Source organism: Microcebus murinus, chromosome 1, assembly GCF_040939455.1.
Source record: "Microcebus murinus isolate Inina chromosome 1, M.murinus_Inina_mat1.0, whole genome shotgun sequence".
NCBI lineage: Eukaryota > Metazoa > Chordata > Mammalia > Primates > Cheirogaleidae > Microcebus > Microcebus murinus.
In genome coordinates, this window is record NC_134104.1 from 144637825 (window position 1) to 144659993 (window position 22169).

The following is a 22169-nucleotide window of genomic DNA, read 5'->3' on the forward strand; positions in this document are numbered from 1 at the left end:
GTGAAGGAGAAGGAGATGGGCCCTTCTTGCCCCCAGTGCGCCAAAATCCGGATCTGGAAGTCACATCTCACCGCTCCCCAGTTCTAGCGCCCTGAGCTCTTCCCTGCCTCTTCCTTCCTTTCCCATGAAGAGGATGGTTTCCCACTCTGGCACTCACTGCTGTGGCCCAATAATTATTATTTTCTTTCCCTGTGGCCTCTCCTAGATGGACTTAAGGGATGACAAATAATGACAGGGTGAGGGGCCAGAGACAGAGGCAGTAAAACATTTGTGGGCTCTGGCAGACAGCGGTCTTCCTCTCTCCAGAGTGTTCTCCCAGCAGCAGCCCTCAGGAGCCATGATGGATAACACATGTCCCCAGCCCGGGGAGGATGCGCCTCCCGACCAGCTAAGCCCCCGCTGTCACGCCCTGCCCCGGATTTACAGTAGGGAGAGGGAAAGACGGGGTTAGAGCTTGCTCTCCAGGCTGTGGCGTGGCTGCTGTGAGCAGCACTTCTGTGTTTCTGAATTGCTTCTAAGAATTAGTTTATTTTTTTCCCCTTTACTTTTTGTAATTGGATAGAAAACAGATAAAGACCAGATGGATTTATTTCATTTTGGTAATTTATACTCTTTCCTACCCTTATATTTTTTGAGGTGTCTAAGAATAAAAAATACAGTCAAGAAGATTATTTAGATTATTTAGAGGAGCTCGAATTACACAGACCTTGTAATGAAGATGATAAGGGTGTTGAAAGAAAGAGGCAAGAAGAATAGCAGTTATGTGAAAGATCCTGAATGTTATCACCCTCTGAACAAAAAGAAAGAGAGAAAGAAACCCCAGGGCATGCAATTTATCCTTCTAATTGTTGCTCTGAGTGTATTTTTACAGGGAGCTTAAAGTTTGGTATTCAAGCAAACGGCTTCCTTCACATCTGACCTGAAATAGGACCCGGGCTAGAGAATCTGGCCCTGGGGAATGAGTGATTGGCGTGCCCCTGAGATAAACTCTTTTGGAGATCCATCCCCTGAGGAAGTACGCAGTATTCAATCCAGAGTAGACAGAATCAGCTGGGTCTGAATGATTGATAGTGTTTGCCATCGATTATAAGGAGATCCCTCTGTATTAGCAAAGCATACCTTTTCCCTGAGAATTCTCTGACGCCTCAGTTATTGGTATAATTGTTGTTATTGTGGTCATCCTGCAAGAAGGTCACTGTCCAGGTTGGTGGTGATAATGACCAGGAGGTAGAAACAGTAGAGGACAAGAAGGCCAGAAATATGGAAAAAAAAAAAAAACCCTTCTGTATTTCCTTATTCTAGCAATACCATTCCTGCAGAAGAATACACAACTTTCCATAAGAACAGATCTTTCTATATCTTTTAGAATCTATGATTCAACAAGCTACCTAGTTGTTTAAAAACTCCACTGCAGTTGCAGATGGAAGAAAGGCAGAAATACTAGTCTCGGGCTGCCTTCTGCATTTCATCACGGTTTTTTTAAGTGGAAATAAGAATAACTTTGTCAGCCATTGATGGGCTTTTTGGCATGAGGAGTCAAAGCATTTCTCCACCTGAAAAACAATGGTGAAAAATAACATAGATGTTGCACATGAACCTCTGCAGAGAATCCAACATTAAGACATTTGTTAAAAATAAATACAGTAATGCCAGCTTTCCCATCCTCCTGGCTCTGAAGAATGAAATAGTGTAAAACAGAGTCCTTTCTTCTTTGCTCACCCCATTCGTGCTTGAATGGGGATTTCCCGGACATGTCAGGAGATTTCTTTTCAATTCTGTGCTCTCATGTTTCATTTCACATCAGTTATTTCAGTTGTGGTTCAATGCTCTTTCCTTTTCTTGTGTCTTAGGGGTGTTGTTTTGGTGATTTTTTTTTTTTTAATCAGGAGTTGGCAACAACCACTCCTCTGTTCTATCTTGTTTTTTTTTTAAATTTATTTATTCTTTGAAGCCAAACCAACTTATTACAAATAAAGACATAGTTTTCTAGGCAAGAGCTGGCTGCAGCTAGATCCCTATACATGCTGTCGTGTGTGAAGAGGCCTTGGTTAGGTTTCCACCCCTTTTTTTGTGTCTTCGCCCTTCTGACCTCAACTTCCGAGATGGCCCTGAGGTTCAGAGAGTCCCTGAATTCTCTCTCTAGTCCCCAGGCCACCAAGCAGCATTTCACTTCTTTCTTCCTCTCTCCTACTTACTTCCTACTCAACTTTGTTTTTACTTTTTAACTGACAGATAGAATTATGTATGTTTTACTCATCTTTTTAAAAATAACGTCTTCATTGAGATACTACTGTGTTCCTTAAAGTTCACGTTGAACGTGCACAATTCAATCATTTTAGTATGTTTACAGAGTTGAACAACCATCATCATCATCTAATTTTAGAACATCTGTATCACCCCCCAAAAGAAACTCTGTGCACATCAGCAATCACTCCATATATTAATTTTCTATTACCGTTGTAACAAATTCCCACAAAGTTAGTGGCATAAAACAACACAAATTTATTATCTTACAGTTCTAGAGGACAGAAGTCCAAAATGGGTCTCACTGGGCTAAAATCAACTGCCAGCATGGCTGCAGTCTTTCCTGGAGGCTCCAGGGGAGGACCAATTTCTTGCCTTTTTCAGCTTCTAGAGGCAGCTGCTCATGGCCGCCTTCCATCTGCAAAGCCAGCAGTGGCTGGTCAAATCTTTGCCATGATGCCATCTCTCTCGTTCCGACTCTCCTGCCTCCCTCTTCCCTATATAAGTGCCCTTGTAATTACAATGTGCAATATCCTTGGATAATCCAAGATAACCTCTTTTATTTTTCATTTATGTTTTATTTTTTTGAGACAGACTCTCGCTCTGTTGCCCTGGCTAGAGGGCCGTGGCATCAGCCTAGCTCACTGCAACCTCAAACTCCTGGGCTCAAGTGATCCCCCTGCCTTAGCCACCTGGGTAGCTGCACACACCACAGGCACACACCACCACACCCAGCTAATTTTTTTCTATTTTTAGTAGAAACGGGGTCTCACTCTTACTCAGGCTGGTCTCGAATTCCCGACCTCAAGCAGTCTTTCCTCCTTGGCCTCCCAGAGTGCTAGGATTACAGGCATGAGCCACCACCATGCCCAGCCCAGTAACCTCTTTATTTTAAGGTCACTTGATTAGCAACCTTAATTGCCCATTGGCATGTAACATTCACAGTTTCCACAGATGAGGACATGGATATCTTTGGGGGCCAGTCACACTGCCTGTCACATTCCCTTTCCTCCCTACCCCCAGCCCTGGGCAACCACAATCTACTTTCTGGCTATACAGACCTACCCATCTGTTTTATTCACCTTCATATTTCATTTCTTCCTTGAGTTTCATGTTCATCTTTTCCTTTATCTCATTGCTCTTATTAGTCTCTCTGTGGCTACCAGCTTTTCCCTCATTTCTCAGGGAACTACTGGCTTCTGGAGACAATATGGAGAGATGGTAGGGAAGATAAGAGGCGTAAGATTTTCTAGAATCAAATGCTAAGACAGAAAAGAGATGCACAGATATCATCAAACAATATTAGCAAGTGAGGAGCTGCCAATTGCCTAGGAACCAAATCAGCTGACTGGTGCAATAAAAATAGACCTTCCTATAAGAAAGATCTACTTTGTCTATGAGGGTCTCTGTTACCTCAAACTGTCAAAGGAAAGAGGTTGGACCAGCTCAGGGGTTCTTACAGGGTAGTTCCTGGGTCAGCAGCAGCAGCATCTTCTGAGAACTTGTTAGGAATGCAAATCCTCCAGCCCCATCCTAGCCCTACTGCGACAGAAACTCTGGGCATGACTCCCGCCACATGCCCCCACTCTGTGTTTTTAGCAAGTCCCTCAGATGATTCTGACATTATGTTAAAAACTTGAGAACCATTAGACTAGATAACGATGTCTGAGTTCCCACCAAATGTAACAGGGTATGAGTAAATTTCTAGGTATGCGAAAAGAAATATAATTTTTAGTAGGAAGAAAGAAGATAAGAAAATGCTAGAAGGGAATAAGGTAATTTGAAAGTTTAAGGTTTTTAAGTAGATATTAGAAGGATTTCAATTTTGTTGAAATTTCCCATCCTTCAATATTTTACTTCAAGTCCTGACCTTCCAGATTCAAACCCTAGAGTATAGGATTTCAAAGAATCTTGTAGTGTAATTGCATGACGGGACATGAAGATCTGTTATTTTCCCTTAAAACTTGCTGTGTGTGTTCCACACCCACAGGTCTACAACACTGGTCCGAGCACCCTTCCTGCGTCATCTCTCAGCATCTCCTTCCCCAATCGACTGTCGTCTGGTGGCGCAGAGATGTTTCATATCCAGGAAATGATGGTGAGTTCCCTGCTGCTTTCAGACTTGAGCCAGCGCACTCGGATTTTGGATTCCACCTCACCCTGATGTTCACCCTTGGGGCCCAGAAAAGCTAACTCATTCTGCACTTGGGAAACATATCTGGGAAAGCTGGGGGACGTGTGATACCTGAATTTCCGCATTGAGACAGTTTGGTTAATGCCATAGGAAGTCCTCTTTGAGGATCGAAAAGGGTTGGTTATGAATCCAACTCCTGAGATGGACTTTTCTGGATCTGGGAACCTCTGGCAGCTGTCTGCAGTCTAGTGTGTGTCTGAGTGCATTTAGCTGAGAAGATCTGCAGCATTCATAAAGATTGTCAAAGGGCTACTGATACCTAAAGATAAAGGACATAAGTGTAGGTTGAAACTCCAGTTTATATGCAGAATATGCAACTCTACCTGATCCTGAGTCAAGTATAGATGATGTTTTTCCCAAGGGAAGCTTGATAACTGTATGTGACCATTGCTGCCCATCTCTTTGAAACATTCTACTTGGCTTCCAGGACTTCACATTCTCTTGGTTTCACCTTTCTCACTGGCTTTTCTCCTAATCTTCCCAACTTCTAGAGGGCCCAGGCCCTCCTATATTCTACACCGGCTTCTAAGATCTCACCCAGACTCATGGCTTTAAATCCAGCCTGTGCTGACACCACCAAATTTTTCTCTCCAGTCCAGACCTTGGCCGTGAATTCCAGACCTTAATAGCCAACTGTCTTCAGGCCATCTCTATCTGGATGCCTAATAGGCATCTCAGTATTATCCAGAACTGAACTCTTGACAGTACCCTTCCACACCTGCTTCTCCCTCAACCTTCCCTGTCCCTGAAGAGGGCTGCTCCATCCTTTAGTTGCTCAGGTCAAAAACCTAGGGTCATCCTTGATGCCTCTCTTTTCCCCCACACTTCACATCCAACCCGTGAGCAAACCTGATGTCTCCACCCTCACAACAAATCCAGAATGTTACCACTTTCTACACCTCCACATCCAGCACCCTGGTCTAAGGGGTCATCATCTGTCACCTGGGTTATTGCAGCAGTCCCCTCTCTGGGGTCCCTGCTTCTGCCCCAGTTCCTTGTAGTTCATTCTTGACCTAGCAGCAGAGTGATCCTTCCAAAATATAAATCAATGCATGACAAATTTGGTTACATGAAAAAAAAAAAAAAAAAGAACAAAATATAAATCAAGTCATGTCACACCTCTGCTTAAACCCACCAGTGGCTTTTTTTCTTCCTACATCCCTCCAGAAGCTCTGCTGGCCTCATAGTCTATCACCTGTGGCTCTCTGACCTCATCTCTTCCTTCTCTTCCCCCCTCTGCACTAGCCTCATTTCCTCCTTGCTGGTCCTAGAGTACACTGGACACCCTCCCACCTCCAGAATTTTGCACTCCATCTTCTCCACCTGGGATGCCCTTCCCACAGCTATGCACGTGACCTCCCACCTCACCTCCTTCCGGTGCTTGCTCAGTTGTCACCTTTTCAGAGAGACCTCCCTGACCACCCTGTTTCCCAGCATGCCTCATCCCCCATTCCAGCTCGTATTTCACCATAACCCTTGTCACCAGCTGATGTCCCATCTATTTTCTTATTAGGCCAATTTATCTGCCTCCTCCCCACCCTCTACAATATGAGGGCAGGGATTTCTTCCTGCCTGCTCACTGCTGTATCTCCAGGACCAAATGCAGTGTTTTGTGTCTTAGTCTGTTTGTGTTGCTATCAAGGAATGGGAAAGGGAAGAAGGTGTATCACATGGTGAGAGAGGGAGCAAGGGACAGAGGATAGGTGCCAGGCTCTTGTAACCAACCAGCTCTCTCATGAACTAGTTGAGCCAGAACCCACTCATTATCGTGGGAGGGCACTAAGCCATTCATGAGGGATCCACCCCCGTGACCCAAACACCTTCCACCAGGCCCCACCTCCAACAGTGGGGATCAAATTTCAGCATGAGATTTGGAGGGGCAAACCATCCAAATGGTATCACTTGGCATATGATATATGTTCAACAAATGTTTGTGGGCTGAAAGAATAAATTCACAATATAAAACAGAGTTCATTACTCTCTCTCAGTGAATTCAGGAAAGTCTCCTATTGATATAAATCCTGAAAGAATCCTTTTGCTCAGCAATTTGTATTTTGACCGCTGAGCAATGATTTAACACCTCCAACTTGTGTCCTCGTATCAGAAAGCTCGGGGAGCCACTTGTGTCCCAGATGCAGGAGTGGCAAAGTGTGAGGGCGGTACCTCCTGGTGACCTCGTGGGAAGGCCTGGGGCACAAAGGTCACCACACAAAGAGAGCAGGTGCAGCCCACCTGGAGAAGATTGTGACAACGTTGCTCTCCATATGGGTGTATGAGAGACATTCAGCCAAAAGGACAAACTATTTCCATAGATAGCTCGAAAATCAAGCAGCAAGGCCCACAGCCTGTGACTCGTCTGAGCCCAGAGTGGGACAGGACACAGGGTGGAGGCAAAGAAAACATTGTGTGATGGTAATAACAGTTTCTGGCCTTGCTGTCCTCCTGGGTCACATGTGCGGAAACCCAGAACCATGTGAATGGTGAGTGTAGAACAGGTCACCCGTCCTGAAGTGCCTGCTCCATTGGTTTTACCCCTCGTGATATTCCATTCATGTTCCATGGCGTGCCCTCGTGTGGGGGATCTGAGCTGGCAGAAGAAAAGCCCCCAGTGTTCTGTACCCACGGTGCACCATGGTTTGAACTTAGCATGAGGCTAACAAACCACACGTGTTCCTGTCTACACTCTTAAGTGTTACTAACCATACTGACCACATCACCTTTTCCCCCAACATCTAGGGATGTCCTTTTATTTTTATTTCAAAATATTACAGGAGTATAAATGTTTTGGTTACATGTATCGATTTTGTTATGCTTGAGTCAGGGTTATATGTGTGCCCATTGCCCAGATAGTGTTCATTGTACCCGAGAGGTAGGTTTTTGCCCAGCCATTCTTCTCCACCCCCCACCAGCCCCACTTGATTTCCACTAGGTTTTACTTCCCTCTGTGCACATGTGTGCTCATCAGATAGTTCCAATTTAATTACAAGTACATGTATTTGTTTTTCCATTCTTTAGATACTTCACTTAGGATAATGGTTTCCAGTTCCATCCAAATTGTTACAAAAGGTCTTAATTCATCCTTCTTCATGGCACAGTAGTATTTCACTGTGTGTGTGTGTGTGTGTGTGTGTGTGTGTGTGTGTGTGTGTACACACCATATGTTGTTAATCCACTCATGAATTGATGGATACCTGGGTTGATTCCACATCTTTGCAATTGTGAATTGTGCTGCAATAAACATTTGTGTGCAGGTGTCTTTTTGATAAAATGACTTTTTCCCCCTTTGGATAAATACCCAGGAGTGAGATTGCTAGATCAAATGGTAGGTCTAGTCTACTTTTAGTTCTTTGAGGAATCTTCATACCATTTTCCATAGAGGTTGTACTATAATAGTACAGGTGAATTTCCATGACTTTGTGTAGAATTGAGTTTTTCTCTTAGAGTTGATTTCTATTTTTAGTCCACTGTGGTCTGAGAAGATACATAGTATAATTTCTGTTTTTTTTTTTAAATTTGTTTGTACATGTTTTGTGGCCTAACATATTACCTGTCTTGGAGAATGTCCCATGTGCTGATGAGAAGAATGTATATTTAGTAATTTTTGATAAAATAGCCTGTAGTGAGTGTTAGACCCATTTTTTTCTAGAGTCCCATTTAAGTCCAGTATTTCTTTCTTTTCTGCTTGGATGATTTGTCCAGTTCTGTTAGTGGAATGTTGAAGTCCTCAGCAGTTACAATGCTGCTATTTATCTCTTTGTTTTGATCTAGTAGGTTGCTTTACAAATCTTGGGCACTCATGTGTTAGGTACATAAATATTTAGGATTACTAAGCCGTCTTGTTAAATTGCTCCCTTTATATTTTTTTTTTCTTTGAGAGAGAGTCTCACTTTGTTGCCTGGGTTAGAGTGCTGTGGCATCAGCCTAGCTCACAGCAACCTCAAACTCCTGGGCTCAAGCAATCCTTCTGCCTCAGCCTCCTGAGTAGCTGGGACTACAGGCATGCACCAATATGCCCAGATAATTTTTTCTATATATTTTTATCTGTCCAATTAACTTCTTTCTATTTTTGGTAGAGATGGGGTCTGGCTCTTGCTTAGACTGGTCTTGAACTCCTGAGCTCAAACGATCCATCCATCTTGGCCTCCCAGAGTGCTAGGATTACAGGTGTGAGCCACCGCACCCAGCCTCCTTTTATCTTTATATAATGACCATCTTTATCTCTCTTTACTATTATTGATTTAAAGTTAATTTTATCTAATATGAGAATGACTACACTGCTTTCTTTTGGTTTTCATTTGTACTGAATATTTTTTTCCATCCCTTCACCTTGAGTCTGTATGAGTTCTTATGGGTTGAATATGTTTCCTGGAGACAGCAGATATTTGGGTTGTATTTTTTCATCCATTCAGCAAGCCTGTGTCTCTTGAGTGGGGCATTCAGACCATTCACATTGATTGACAGAATTGATATGTGGCGTGCTGTTCTGTTCATACTGTTGGGTAATACCTTTTTGCTTTGTTTTACCTCTCATGCTATTGTTTTATATGAGCTCTGAGCTTTAGCTTTTGGGTGGTTTTATACTGGTGGGTGTCTATTGTGTTCATCCATGTTTAATGTAGTTCTGAGTATTTCCTGCAGGTCTTGTCTTGACAAATTCCCTCAGTGCTTCTCTGGACAAGTCTTTATTTCTCCTTCATATATGAAACTTAGTTTTGCAGGATACAAAATTTTAGGCTGGCAGTTGTTCTGTTTAAGAAGACTGAGACTGGAGCCTCATACCCTTCTGGCTTGTAAGGTCTCAGTTGAAAAGTCTGCAGTTATCCTGATAGGTTTTCTTTTGTAAGTTACTTGATGTTTTTGTCTCACAATTTGCAGGAGTTCTCCCTTTGTGTTGACTTTGGTCAGTCTGGTGACTGTATATCTTGGTGATTGCCTCTTTGCAATCAATCTTCCAGGTATTTATTGAACTTCTTGTACCTGGATGTATTAATCTCTAGCAAGACCAGGGATGTTTTCCTCAATTATTCCCTCAAATAGGTTTTTCGGCATTTGTGCATTTTCTTCCTCCTCCTCAGGGCTACCTATGATTCTTATATTTGGACGTTTTACATAATTGATATTTCTTGTAGGCTTTGTACACTCTTCTTATTTCTCTGTTAAGTCTGCTTGTGGGGGAGGGGCTGTCTGAGATTCACAACTTGGCTGTCAGAAGCAGGTTTTGCTGCTTTCCCTTCTTCCATGCTCCATGGTCTCCCTCCAGCATCTGCCAGAAGGCAAGAGCTCAAATTGTTAATAGGTGAGCTCACCCAAAAGTATGCTGCATCTGGGACCCATACTGCATAGGCTCCCTCACCTCCCAAGGTTAGTTCACAAATCTCCCCCTTGTGCCCCCAAGCGAAACGATTGAGTCTCAGGGTACAGGATCTGGCCTGCACGCCAGTCCCCAGGTTCCTGAAGATAGATCCCTGCCTATGCCAGAGAGAAGCATGCTGGTCCCAAGTTGCCCATGGGGTGCTCAAGTGGGCTTCTTGTCACCCTGCTTTGGGCTATGCCCTGCTCTGTTGGAGCACCTGGGCAGGCAGCACGTGGGAGGGTCAGTGAAGAGGGAGCTCACAGTCCGGGCACCCTTTATTCCACTGTAGGTCTTCAAGAGGAAGAGGAAAGGTTTGAACCCCACACTGTATGGAAGTCCCAGTGTGGTGGATGCACCAACAGAGGGGGAGAGCAGGTCCCGCGAGCTCCAGCTCAGTTGTCTCTCTTGGCAGCCTCGTGCAGGAGAGGGGAAGGGGAGGAAAGAGTCTCAGTGGAAGAAAGCTAGCACTCTGGTCATCTCTGTCCCCAGGACTCCCGGGCCCCTGTGTCTCTCACATACTGGGCCAGAGTTGGGAAATGTTTGTGTGGAAACAAGACAGAAACTGAGGGGCTGAAGCTCCCCAGGGATGACAAAGGCACACAGTGGGTGGAGAAGCAATATGGCTTCTCGGCTCAGGTCTGCAGGGATGGGAAGTGGTCCCAAGGGCGCTGGCAGCCTGGTGCTTTGTCCTCAAGAAACTTCCAGTTCACTGGCGGCAGCAGCTTTTGGGCTCATGAGGATAGAAGGGCTCTCCAGTAGCTTGGGAGCACGCTGACTGCCAGAGACGTGAGGGACAGAGAAACAATCTATTCCACCTACCTTTCTTGCTGAGCTCCCAGCTTCTCAGGTTGATCTCTGCCAATATCTTTCTCCTTCTTGTTCTGCTCCACAACTTTTTTCTGTGGAATCTCTGGTAGGTTCTGGTATGTTTCCCTCATAATTACAACCTACCTATGTTTATTTGTTTGTTTGTTTTTCATCTAAAACATTTCCTCCTTTCTGAAACGATCTGGTAGCTGGTGTCTCTGGTCCTCCATCTTGGCTCTCTCTCCAGGAATGTCCTTTTTATGGAGCATGTTCTCTAAGAGTTGTTCACATGGATATCAGTAGTGTTGTAGGGAGAATTTTTTTCTCCGTGGGCAAAATTATTTATTGACTAAAACAGGAATTTTAACTTAATCAGATATCTCAAAACCAGTGTACCCCTTTTCCTCTTTACTAATCATGGGACCAAGGCAGGGCCACTGGAACAGACTTTGGGGTGCATTTATAAATAGCTGGCTTGCATGGAAGGCGTTAGAAGTCATTTTCCTGAAGATTTGTAGAACTGCCGGACTGTCAGTCTAACTGAGTAAACCCTCAAGCTCCCAAGTGGTGGGAGCTGGCTGCATTCTGTTCTTAGAGTTCTTAGAAGCAAACTCTGGATTTTCAAAACTATATTTAGAATTTTCACAAAGTAACAGAATTCTCAAGGGTGGCCAAGCCTCCACTTGGATAGACCAGCCCAAGGGTGGGGAACCTTTTCATGTTGGAAGGCCACATTAATTTAGTCATAATCAAATAAGGCCACATTCAAGAAACTTCAATTAGATATGCTTAAAAATGTACGTTATTTTGTAAAAAAAATCTAACTACTGTGCACTTAATAATTTTAAAAAATGAAAGCTATTTATGAATTTTAAAGTTAACTAACCTTTTAATGACTTTGTTGTGTCTGCTTTTTGTCAAAAGCATTTGAATATTTGGTTGCAGCATGGAGGTTCTCAATTTTAGTTGATTGCCTAGATGGATCACACACAAAAGGAAACTGTAGACCAAATGCACTTTGAAAACAGATACAAAAATTCTAAATCAATGTTTACAAATGGATTCCTATTAGGAGAATAATATATTCTGGGTAAAGTAGGATGTAATCCAGGAATGCTAGGTTGGTTCTCCATGAGGAAATTGATTAATATAATTAATTGATATTGATATCAAAAGAATTAGAAGAAAAATCACCAGATAATCTTGTAAGGGCTTTTAAAAAGCCAAAAATTAAATTCAACACCCCTTTATGATTTTTTTAAAAGTTCTCAGTAAAGAAGACACAGGAGGAAACTTCCTCAATTCGACAAAGGTCCTTTACTAGAAACCTATAAAGAACTTCAGCCCAAGAAGGGGACAAGGCATAAGTCCCTGCTGTTGCCTCTTCAGTTGAGTAGTGTTGGAGGCCCTAACAACAAAAAGAAGTGAATAACCTTTATCACAAAAAAATAAAAGTATCCCTATTATAAAAAATGTTATCGTCTTCCAAAAAAAATCCAAGAGAGTCACTGAGTCACTGTGAGGACTCATGAGTGCAGAACATAAAAGCTGAGGATAACGTCTAAACCAGGGGTCCTCAAACTTTTTAAACAGGGTGTCAGTTCACTGTCCCTCAGACCGTTGGAGGGCTGGACTATAGTTTTAAAAAAACTATGAACAAATTCCTATGCACACTGCACATATCTTATTTTGAAGTAAAAAAACAAACAGGCAAAAATACCCGCACGTGGCCCGCGGGCCATAGTTTGAGGATGCCTGTCTAAACTGCCTGGCTTTCAGATGCAAGCCCCTGGAACACACAGACCTGTCTGCAGGGGGTGGAAGCCCTACTGGATCAAGATGTTTATGTACAACCTCTGAACAATCATTTAAGCTATACTGATCCAGGGCAACCCCTTTGAAACCAGGCTTAAAAATAAATCAGGTATAAAACTGGGCAGAAACATCAGAGGCTATACACCCCAGTGAAACAAACTCCACAGTTAGTTCAGGCATGTCACTGAACAAACAAAACAAAACAAAAAGAGCTAGCCTCAAGGGGAGTGGTGAGAATCCAGAATTGCTGTAATATATAATCTAAAAGGTTCAGTTCAAATATATATATATATATATATCTCCACCTGTATATGTAGATATAGATTTCACACAAATAAACAGGTAAGTATAACCTCTTCACAGAAAGAAAATAACAGTAGAAACTGTCACCAAGGAACCCAGATGTTAGACTTAACAAAGACTTCAAAGCAGCTATGATATGTTTAAAGAACTAAAAGAAATCATGTTTAAATAAAGCATGATAGAAATAACTCACCAAATAGAAAAGATCAATAATATTATTGATAGATAAAATAAATGGAAATTAGTGGATAATAAAATAGATGAAAACTATAAAAATAACCAAGTGGAAATTCTGGAATTAAAAGTAAAATACCTGAAATGGAAAATGCATTAGAGGGGCTCAATAGCAGATTTACGCTGACAAAGAATCAGCAATGGAAGATGAATCAGTACAGACCATCCAATCTAAAGAACAGAAAGAAAAAGGAATAAATAAAAAACAAGCAAAATGTGCCAAAACGACCACATCCTCAGAGACCTTTGGTATGCTTTATGAGACACCACAAAGCATATCCAAATACACACAGTTGGAGTTGCAGAAAAAGAAGTTAAAGAGAAGGGAACAGAAAAAAATTTGATGAAATAATGGCCCCAAACAATGGAGATATATAGACTATTCAGTAATAGTCTAGAATAGACAATTGGCCTATCCATTTGGGAAGACATTACAGAAAACCTATACTTCACAGGAGGAAAAAAATGATGATTTAAAGTCATATGTAAAAAAAAAAAAGACATGTGCAGAAAGTATCAAATTTTTTATAATCTTTGAATGAGAAGCCCTTCTTCCTAAGCAAAATTATAAAGTCCAAATCATAAAGAAAAGATTGACAAATTTAAATCTAGAAAGACATTAAACTTTCATGTGACCAAAATACATCATAAACAAATATAAAAGATATTTGAGAGAATATATTTGTAGTAACAGTAATAGTTAATAGAGAAATAATATATAAATTGCTTCTACAAAACAATAACAAAAATTATAAAAATGGGCAAAATAATATGAATAAGGAATTTACAAAAGAAGAAATTTTAATGGCAAATAAACATATAATAAAAACCCAGCAGTAAAAACTCACAATGAGGTTTTTCTCTTCATTAAACTGTCAAAAATCTAAAAGATTGTTAATATCCATTGCTAGTTAAGATGAGGAGAAATGAACACTCTGGAATATTGCTGGTATGAAAAGCAATTTGGTGCTAACTATCAAAATTTAAAATATGAAAACCAACAATTCCCCACTTTATGAAACTGTCTCAAAGTACATAATATATCTAGCAGCAATTTCTAACTTTTTTATAATATATGTGGATTATCATGGTTCTCAGCATAAATGTAGGCTTTTCCTATTTTGGTTCAGTAGAAAATAAGTTAGTAGTCCATTAGGATTCTGAGAGGGAGCTGTTAGATTCAGGGTAAAAAGTAATAATACATTTTTATTAAGAACTTATTACAAATAAGTATAATATAGAGGTACTGTATCAAGTTCTTTACCAGGACAAATTCACTTAATCTTCATAATAATTTGGTGGGGAAATGGGGGCACAGAGGGTTAAGGGACAGCCAAAGTAGGTGGCAAGTGCCCATTCATTCTTGACCACTGGACTGTGCAGCCACCCGCAAGGCCTCACGCCATCACTTTGGACTGTAGCTGTCCGGCAGCACTAGCATCACCTAGAAGTAAGAATGGTGGACATGCAGAATCTGAAGCTCCACCCAGACCTGCTGAATCCCTGGGTGATTCCCTTGCACGTCAGTACTTGAGAAGCCCTCGTCTGTAGCATGAATCTCTCTGCACTCCCATTTCCCCATCCGTGAAATGGTGATAGTCTTGCCACACAGAGCTATTGTGGGGATTCTTTTTATCCACATGTTCATTCATTCAACAAGTACTTTGCACCCAGCATATGCCAGTCACTGGGTTACTACAGAGAGGAAAACAGACTAAAAATAATAATTTCCAATCCCTTGTGTAACCTGCATTCTGGTGGGGAAAGACAAATGATGTATAAGCAAAACATGGAGTATATGACATAATGATAGATGCTATGGAGAAAAGGTAAAGAAACCCAGGAATAGGGAGCTGGAGAGGTTGTAATTTTAAACAGAGTGAGCAGGAAAGGCCTCACGGAGACCTGCATCCAGGCTGGGGGGACCCAAGCTGTCTTGTGGGAATTTGTAATGAGATCCTTGCATATGAAGGCCTTGCCCAGTCCGTCTTTCCTGAAAATTCTCTCCCCCTTGAATTTAGCCCTATTGGATTTCTGTCCTTTGAAGTGCCAGCCCCTAAGATGCCTCTGTGTGGTGTCAGCCTGGACATCCAAAAGTCTCTCTGTGTGTGCTCTTTAGCATTCGCTCTCTGGGCGGGGGGCAGTTTTCTCCCACAGTGTGAATCACTTATTTCACTGGCAACAGCAGTTGACAGTGACACTGATTTTTAAAGCCGGCTCATTTCGCATCAGAAAAGTCTGGGTGTTATGACTTAGCTATGCTTGGGGGATAATTGCAACAAGAAGTCTCCCGTGCAGCAGGCTTGCTGGACACCGAGACTAGACTTGTACACAAGCCAGGCCTGGCACTTTAAAACAACCCAGCAAAGAACCCAAAACAAAAATTGGACAACACACATTTAGTTTTCAGTCTCTGTTACTCTCCCCCATCATAAACACATGCTGCTTTTTTCCCCCTCCTTTACCCTCAGTTTTTTCTGCAGAAATTTGAGGGCTAACTCTGTACCAAACCAGCCCTCTGGGTGAGAGATTCCTTCTAACAAGGATTGAAGGCTTAGAAACTCTTCTGCAGGAGGAGATGGATTTACAGCCCTGCGGTGGATTTAGGGGATTATATGACCCGACCCTCTACCTTCGGGAAGAATATAATCGAGACATCTCCCCAGTACAGCAGAACTGTGTTTCCAGCAAGTTCTTTTTGTTAAGCCATTCTAGTATCCCTCAAATCCCTTGTTATGACTATCTGCAATTCTTCATGCTCCGATTTCCCCCTAAACTTTTCTTAGCTAAAATGAAAAACAATTGCCTCATTTGCTCTTGTAGAGAAGTTGAGCTATTCATCATTCTTCCTTCTTCTCTTCCAAAACAACATTACAATTCCTTTAATTTTCATTTTCCCATTCTGGGGCATCCTCACTGCTCTCTCCATAGTCTTTACATAAATAAAAATCCAACATCAAACCCTATGTCTCTTTAGTCTCTCCTCATCACAAACCATTATCACTCAGGCAGCGAGGACCTGGTTTACCATCTGAGAACTTTACTCCTAATAATTTCTGCACCATCTTCTAGCCCTAATACTTTCTCTGTGTAACACTCAGAGACACCCCTGAGATCCTCAGTAAAAGATCAACAAGGAGATCTTAATGGCCAAAACCATGAGGTCTATGTGACCTCCCCCTGCCACCTTTCCAGACCATTTTCTACATTGTCCCCCGCTCCCAGCCTCCCCCTGGCCAGGAAGGCTGCAGAACACGCCCACTATGCACCTCCCTGGGTCTCCAGACCTTGCTCATGGCTCCTCCCTGTCCTCTCACTGTGGAGAGCCCACTCATGCATCAAGACCCCGTTCACACCTCCTCTCTTCCCTCAAGCCCTCTCAGACGCCTTCCCAGATGCTCCTGCCTCAGAGCCTTTGCCCCGGCCCCTGCTGAGAACTCTGTCCCCTCAAATCTTTGCATAGCTGGTTCCTTCTCATGATGCAGGTCAGCGCCCACCTTCCCAGCGAGCCTTCCCCGACCACCTTACCTAAAGTTGCAACCCCCCATTACTCTCTCTTCCTCTTCTCTGTGTGTGATTTTCTTCATAGCACTTGTCACTGTCCGAAATCGCTATTTTGATTGTCTGTCTTCTTCCACGAGATTAAAAACACTATAAGAGTAAGGGCCATGGACTTGTTTGCCGTGTATCCCCAGCATTTGGAGCCTGGACCATGGTATGTGCTCAGATAAAAAAAAAAAAAAAAGAACGGCTGCTCCCAATCTGTTAGTATCACCTAACGTCTGACGGTGTACTCTAGGGAGGGGTTCCAGGACACCCTCCATCTTTGCTGGAAACCTCCAAGTAGAGGCGTTTTGACAAATTCCCTTAACGCATAGCAGAGGTTGCCTTCATTTCGACGTGAGAATAAGAAGGTGAAACTTTGAAGTAAGAGGTTGAATCACTCATCAGAAACAAAGGCTGCTAAGAGCAAACTTAACCTCCACAAACAGTGGTGAGAAATATTATGAAAACACATTCCCTTCCCTACCCCCTCTGCTTCCCATCTCCCCTCCCTCCTCCTCCCTCTCTTTCTCCCCCCCCCCCCACATCTGCTGATCTCAGCAGTGGCCCCAAACTATTTCTTTTTTCTTTTCCTTCCTTCTGCACATGTATGACCGTGAGCTGAATAGTCAAGTTCCTAAAATGGGTCAGGATTAGGTTTGCCTTAAAATTTTTCTCAACAGAAGCCAAACACTTAAAAGAAGGGAGATGGATGATTGAATTCTGGAACAAGAGTTACGTTCCTGGGCTCATGGTCAATTTGAGCTCGGCCAGAGGGGGAAGGCGTGTGTTTCCGTGCACAAATGACACCCGACAACACGCCCTCTGCAAGGTGGGGACGAGCTTCGGGCCAGGCTATCTGTGCACGGCGTGGTTCAGAGGCTGCCCTTTGACCCTGGCGGACAGGGAATAAATCAAGCCTGCAGTGCTGTCTCCCTGCTGACCCAGAGTGCCCGGCCTTATCAAGGGGCCTGGGACATCTGGAAGCGTTAAGGCTCCGTTGCCAGCGTGTGGGCCGGTTGGAATGCCCATGCTTAGGCGCCTGGTGTTTTCTGGCCTCCGACATGAATAGGCCTTAAAAGTTGGTGATTGTGCAGTTTACTTTCCTTCATTCCTTTAGAAGCAACATGACGCCAGCCCCGCCACGGCCGGGGTGATGGGTTGTTACCCAAGTCGATAACAGGAAATCTCACTGAGGATAAACAGAGCTCATCGACCACTGCCGGGAAACACGTGGTTCTAATTTAACCTGCAGGGGGGAGGGGGGCGCAACTGTGTACGCTTCGGAAGCACAAAAACAGGACAACGCTTTTCTGATGTGCACCCCAAGTTTCTTTGAACCAAAAGGAACTGCTTCCACATTGTTAGACACCGAGAAGTGATTATTACTGTATCCCCAGCCGTCAGAGAGCCAACTTCGCTTACCTCTCTCTCATCATCTAAACGTGGGACGCCAAGCGCGCTTCAGGTCTCCCACGATCTCGAAATTTTGGACTTAGAGAAGGACCTCTGGGTTCCGCTTTTCCCTACTCCGGTGTCTGTACCCTCAGACATGCAGCGGAAGAGGTAAGATAGAGGGCGACACAGGACACGCAGCATGTAGAAAATGATTGTTAGTTACCTTTTCATAAAAATAAAGCCATGCATCAGTAAATGCTCAGACACCCTTGGACCGATGGGGTGCCACTTCATCCTCTCACGTAGATGGATCTGAGCTTCAGTCTTTACTGTGAGATGGGTCCAAGAGCTAGACCCGGAATTTAAACAAACTGGTATCGTTCCAAGGACTGTGTTATTTCCCGCATGGGGGCTACTGGCTCATTTATTACCCAAATCAACAGACGGTTCTGCTGCCAAAATATCTCATTATCTGTGGAAGGAAAACATTTTCGGTATGCACGTCAAGTGCTCAGATAACATACTTATGTCTTGCTTTTTGGCGAAAGAGACCCTGACCGCATCTGGAAATTCTTTTGTGTCACTGCCTCTCCGAAACTACTTCCCGTCTGCATCACTTGAACTCCAGTAAAAGGCCATCCCCATGCTTGTGAAGTGGGCCCCATCTGGGGGACTTCTCCTTCTCTGACTATGTGTCAATTAACTTGAGGGCATCCTCTGTTTCCCAGAGCAGCCTAGCGGTGTCCTGCACTCTTGATGTTCCGGCGCGTTGGCCTGAAACGCGCAGAGGAGGTGGTGGGGGAGATGGGGGACTGTATTAGCCATACCCTAAAGCTGATAGAAACAAAATTCATTGGCTCTTATCACAAGAAGTGCTCCTGAAATAATGGCAGGCTCATATAGAAATCAGAATTGTACAATAATAGATCACGCTTTCCTTTTCTCCGGAACACTGGTTTTGAGGCTTTGCCTCTTCATTTTCTGTGTCAGTTTTGGTTTCACTAACACCCTGACCTTTTCAGACCCGGTACAACTTTTCACAGTGATGATTGCCTTAAGGGACGGGGAAGGGATTGGAGAAAGCAAGTATTTTGCTTAGAAGACAATTTCCAGTTAGAAAAGAGAGAAGACATCTGGAGTTAAAGTCATGCTCTTTTACTTTCTGTTATTAAATGACACCGGGTCATTCTTTTTTTTTTTTTTGTAACTTTTAAATTTTTTTAATATTTTTATTTTTTATTTTTATGGATACTTAACCATTGTAAATATTTATGGGTACATGTGATATTTTGATATAAGCATATAATATGTAATGACCAAATCTGAGTAATTGGGATATCCATCACCTCCAACATTTATCATTACTTTGCATTGGGAACATTCCATATCTACTCTTCTAGTTATTTTAAAGTATAAAATGAATTAGGACACTGGGTCATTCTTTGACTTCTTGCTCCTCCTGCTCCCTCCCCAGCTCTGCAGGGCTGGTGTGGGCTGTTATTGTTGATGGCTGTTAGGTGCTTTTGTTTACCCTTTTCAGTTCAAAAACAGAACTCTTTATTTGAGCTTTTCATTTGGCCCTTCCTTTGAGTAGTGAAGCTGGGGGGGGGGGGGACTGTCCAAAGCTAGAGCCTCGTATTAACTTAGCTCGGGTTGTTGTGATCATCACAGCGTTTTTCCTCTTTGGATTTTTGTGTATTTGTATAAATACCTCGGAATCTCTACGCATAAAGGTGAAAATCAGAACTTGCCAAACCGCCAAGCAAGGGGTCCCTTTTCACAAAGCAAAGGAATCCATCGATTTTCAGAAGGACTCCCATAGGATGCCTTTGAGAACTTCTCATTACCTTCAAATGGTGTGGTGCACACACACACACAATTGTGTTCTCCACATTTCAGATACATTTGTAACTTGGAGTTAGGCATATTCATAATAATGAACTATCTAAAATGGTTATCAATGTTTTTTTGGGCTGAAACAATGTCATCAGTAAATGGATGGAGAAGCACCCACCCCTTATAGGTTATTCTGGGTCTGTATTGTTACAAGACTTGAAATGAGTAGTGATACATGAAACTCTTTGCCTTAGGATTTACTATTAAAATATTGTCATCTTTTACCGTTCTTTGGTCAATACCGAGAAACAGTAGTAAATCACAGCAATGGGGATTTAACATCAGATATGATTTGAAGGGCTCTGCAAGACTGTAAGCAACAGGGAATCACGGTTTGCATTTTGCTGACTGGATAACATGAAGCTATCTCATTTATCTTTCTAAAACTAGACATCTTAAGGAGGCCTCATTAACCAGTTGGTATCGTTTCTCAGTCACTGCTAAGTACTATTTTTATTTAAAAACTTCAAGTCCTAAAATTAGCATCACCACAGCCAACATGGTAAATGTTCAGCCTCCCATGGCAGAATAGGGACTTACTGTCTTCTTGTACCTTCGTTCTCAGAGTAGGCGATAGGTAATTGAATTAGCAAAGTAGGCATGCAAAACATTCTCTGGGTTTTGAGTGTGTGACTTCAGAGAGGCAGGCGGTCGGTCGGGGCCGGGCCATGTTTACCCAGTTGCCATCAGCTGTGATTGGTGTAACATGATATGGCAAAGTGGCCCAGGGATGTAACAGAGAACATAAAGTCAACGATTAACACAGAAATGTGAGTTAACATGAAACACATGTTATTCAGAAATGAACCGATGCCCTCTTTAATCCAAGTCAATTCAACAAACACAGCTTTTAGATCATAGCTTTTAGTTTTTTCTACCCCAAAACCACATTGGTGATGACTCCATGCATGGCTCATGGGGAGTGCAGCTGTCATTGAGTTTGTTCCTCTGCTAATTAATCTTCCGTCTCCCTTTTATTGGCTGCGCACTGCTTCAAGGGGTATCAAGCCAAGGACACTTCGGTGACCCTCCCCCTCCCTGGGACCCCAGCCAGCTGGAGTGTGGTCAAGAGATGGGGCTGATACTGGTAGAAAGGAGACATGTATGCTTCAGCCTGTTAAAAACATACTAAGAATGCCACATGTTAATCCACATGGCCCAGATCACACGTTCTCCTGCTTCAGAGCCTTCCCTGGCTCCCACAACCTTTGGGGTCACCACCCCCACCTCTACAACGCCCTCCTCCATGTCCAGGCCCACTTCTCCTGCCTCATTTCTGACCACTACTACCCAACGTTCATCCACTGCTCGGCTCCTGTAGAGCTCCTAGTCTCTCTAGTAGAGTCAACTCTACTATTTGCACCACTATGCTTTTGCACATGCTGTTCCCTTCTGCCTGGAATTCCCTTCCCCATCCTCCATTAACTCTCTAGAAGTTTTCTTTATCCTTCAAGATCCACCTGAAGTGTCACCTCCTCTGAGTCAGATCGTGCTGGGGCTGACTTCCTGGTGGAGGGAGAAATTTGTTGACAAGTTTTATAATCACAGCAGGAGCTGTGTTCTGAGGGGCTGCGAATGGATAAGCAGTGGATGGTGGTCAGGGTGTGTTTGGGCCTCAGCATGTGGAACAGCAGCTGTGTAGCCTGGGTGCAAGGAAGATGGAATGGGGCAGGGAGCATCCTGGTGGGGACTTTGCAGATGTGCTTCTCGCACATTCAGTTTACAGGTACGCGATAGCTTACTTAAGCTCTCTGGGCCTCAGTTTTCTCATCTGTAAAATGGGGGTGAAAATTAAGGAGACCAGATGCCACAGTTTACCTGGCACATCCCTGATAAATGTCTCTGTCTGGGTGACACCCCAACTTCACTCTCAAAAGTGTCCCAGTTTGGACAATAAATCATATGGTCACCCTCCTGGCAGTAGAGCCCATCGCACATAGGTTTAAGGATTCAATGTAGGCCACGGCTCTTGGGAAAGCACCTAATTAATATTCCCACTTATGTCTGAACTCAGTCTAGAGATGGGACCGCAAGCAACAAGAACTGGTTCCCGGAGTGATGTGCTTGGGACATGAGATTTAGGGAAAAGATCAGTGGACTTTTCTGCCTCTCCTGTTTTCAGGCCCAGGGACAAGGGACTGTATTAGGGCTGCTCTGATCTGTGGCCCTGGGGGAGACCTGTGTCCTTGATATTGCTCTAGGTCAGCAAACTACTCTTAGACGTGCCGGATGGAGTTCCCTCCCCTGAGCCTACAACATGGAAATGCCCTGTTTCCTCCACCCCCTTTTATCACCACCTCAGCCTGGGGAGTCCGTAGCAAAAGATGTCTTTCTTCCGCCTGGTGGCAGATGACGCTAACGTGTTCAGCAAAGGGTAGACTC

General features: G+C 43.4%; 1 protein-coding gene across 1 annotated transcript in view; it reads left to right on the top strand.

The window, feature by feature from the left end:
* The window catches only part of ITGA9 (integrin subunit alpha 9), a 343148-nt gene that overhangs the window by 277478 nt on the left and 43501 nt on the right, over positions 1 to 22169 (top strand). Inside the window, exon 23 of the mRNA XM_020285519.2 lies at positions 4235 to 4342. Coding sequence (XP_020141108.2) covers positions 4235 to 4342 — 108 coding nt within the window. The remainder of the gene's footprint in view (positions 1 to 4234; positions 4343 to 22169) is intronic.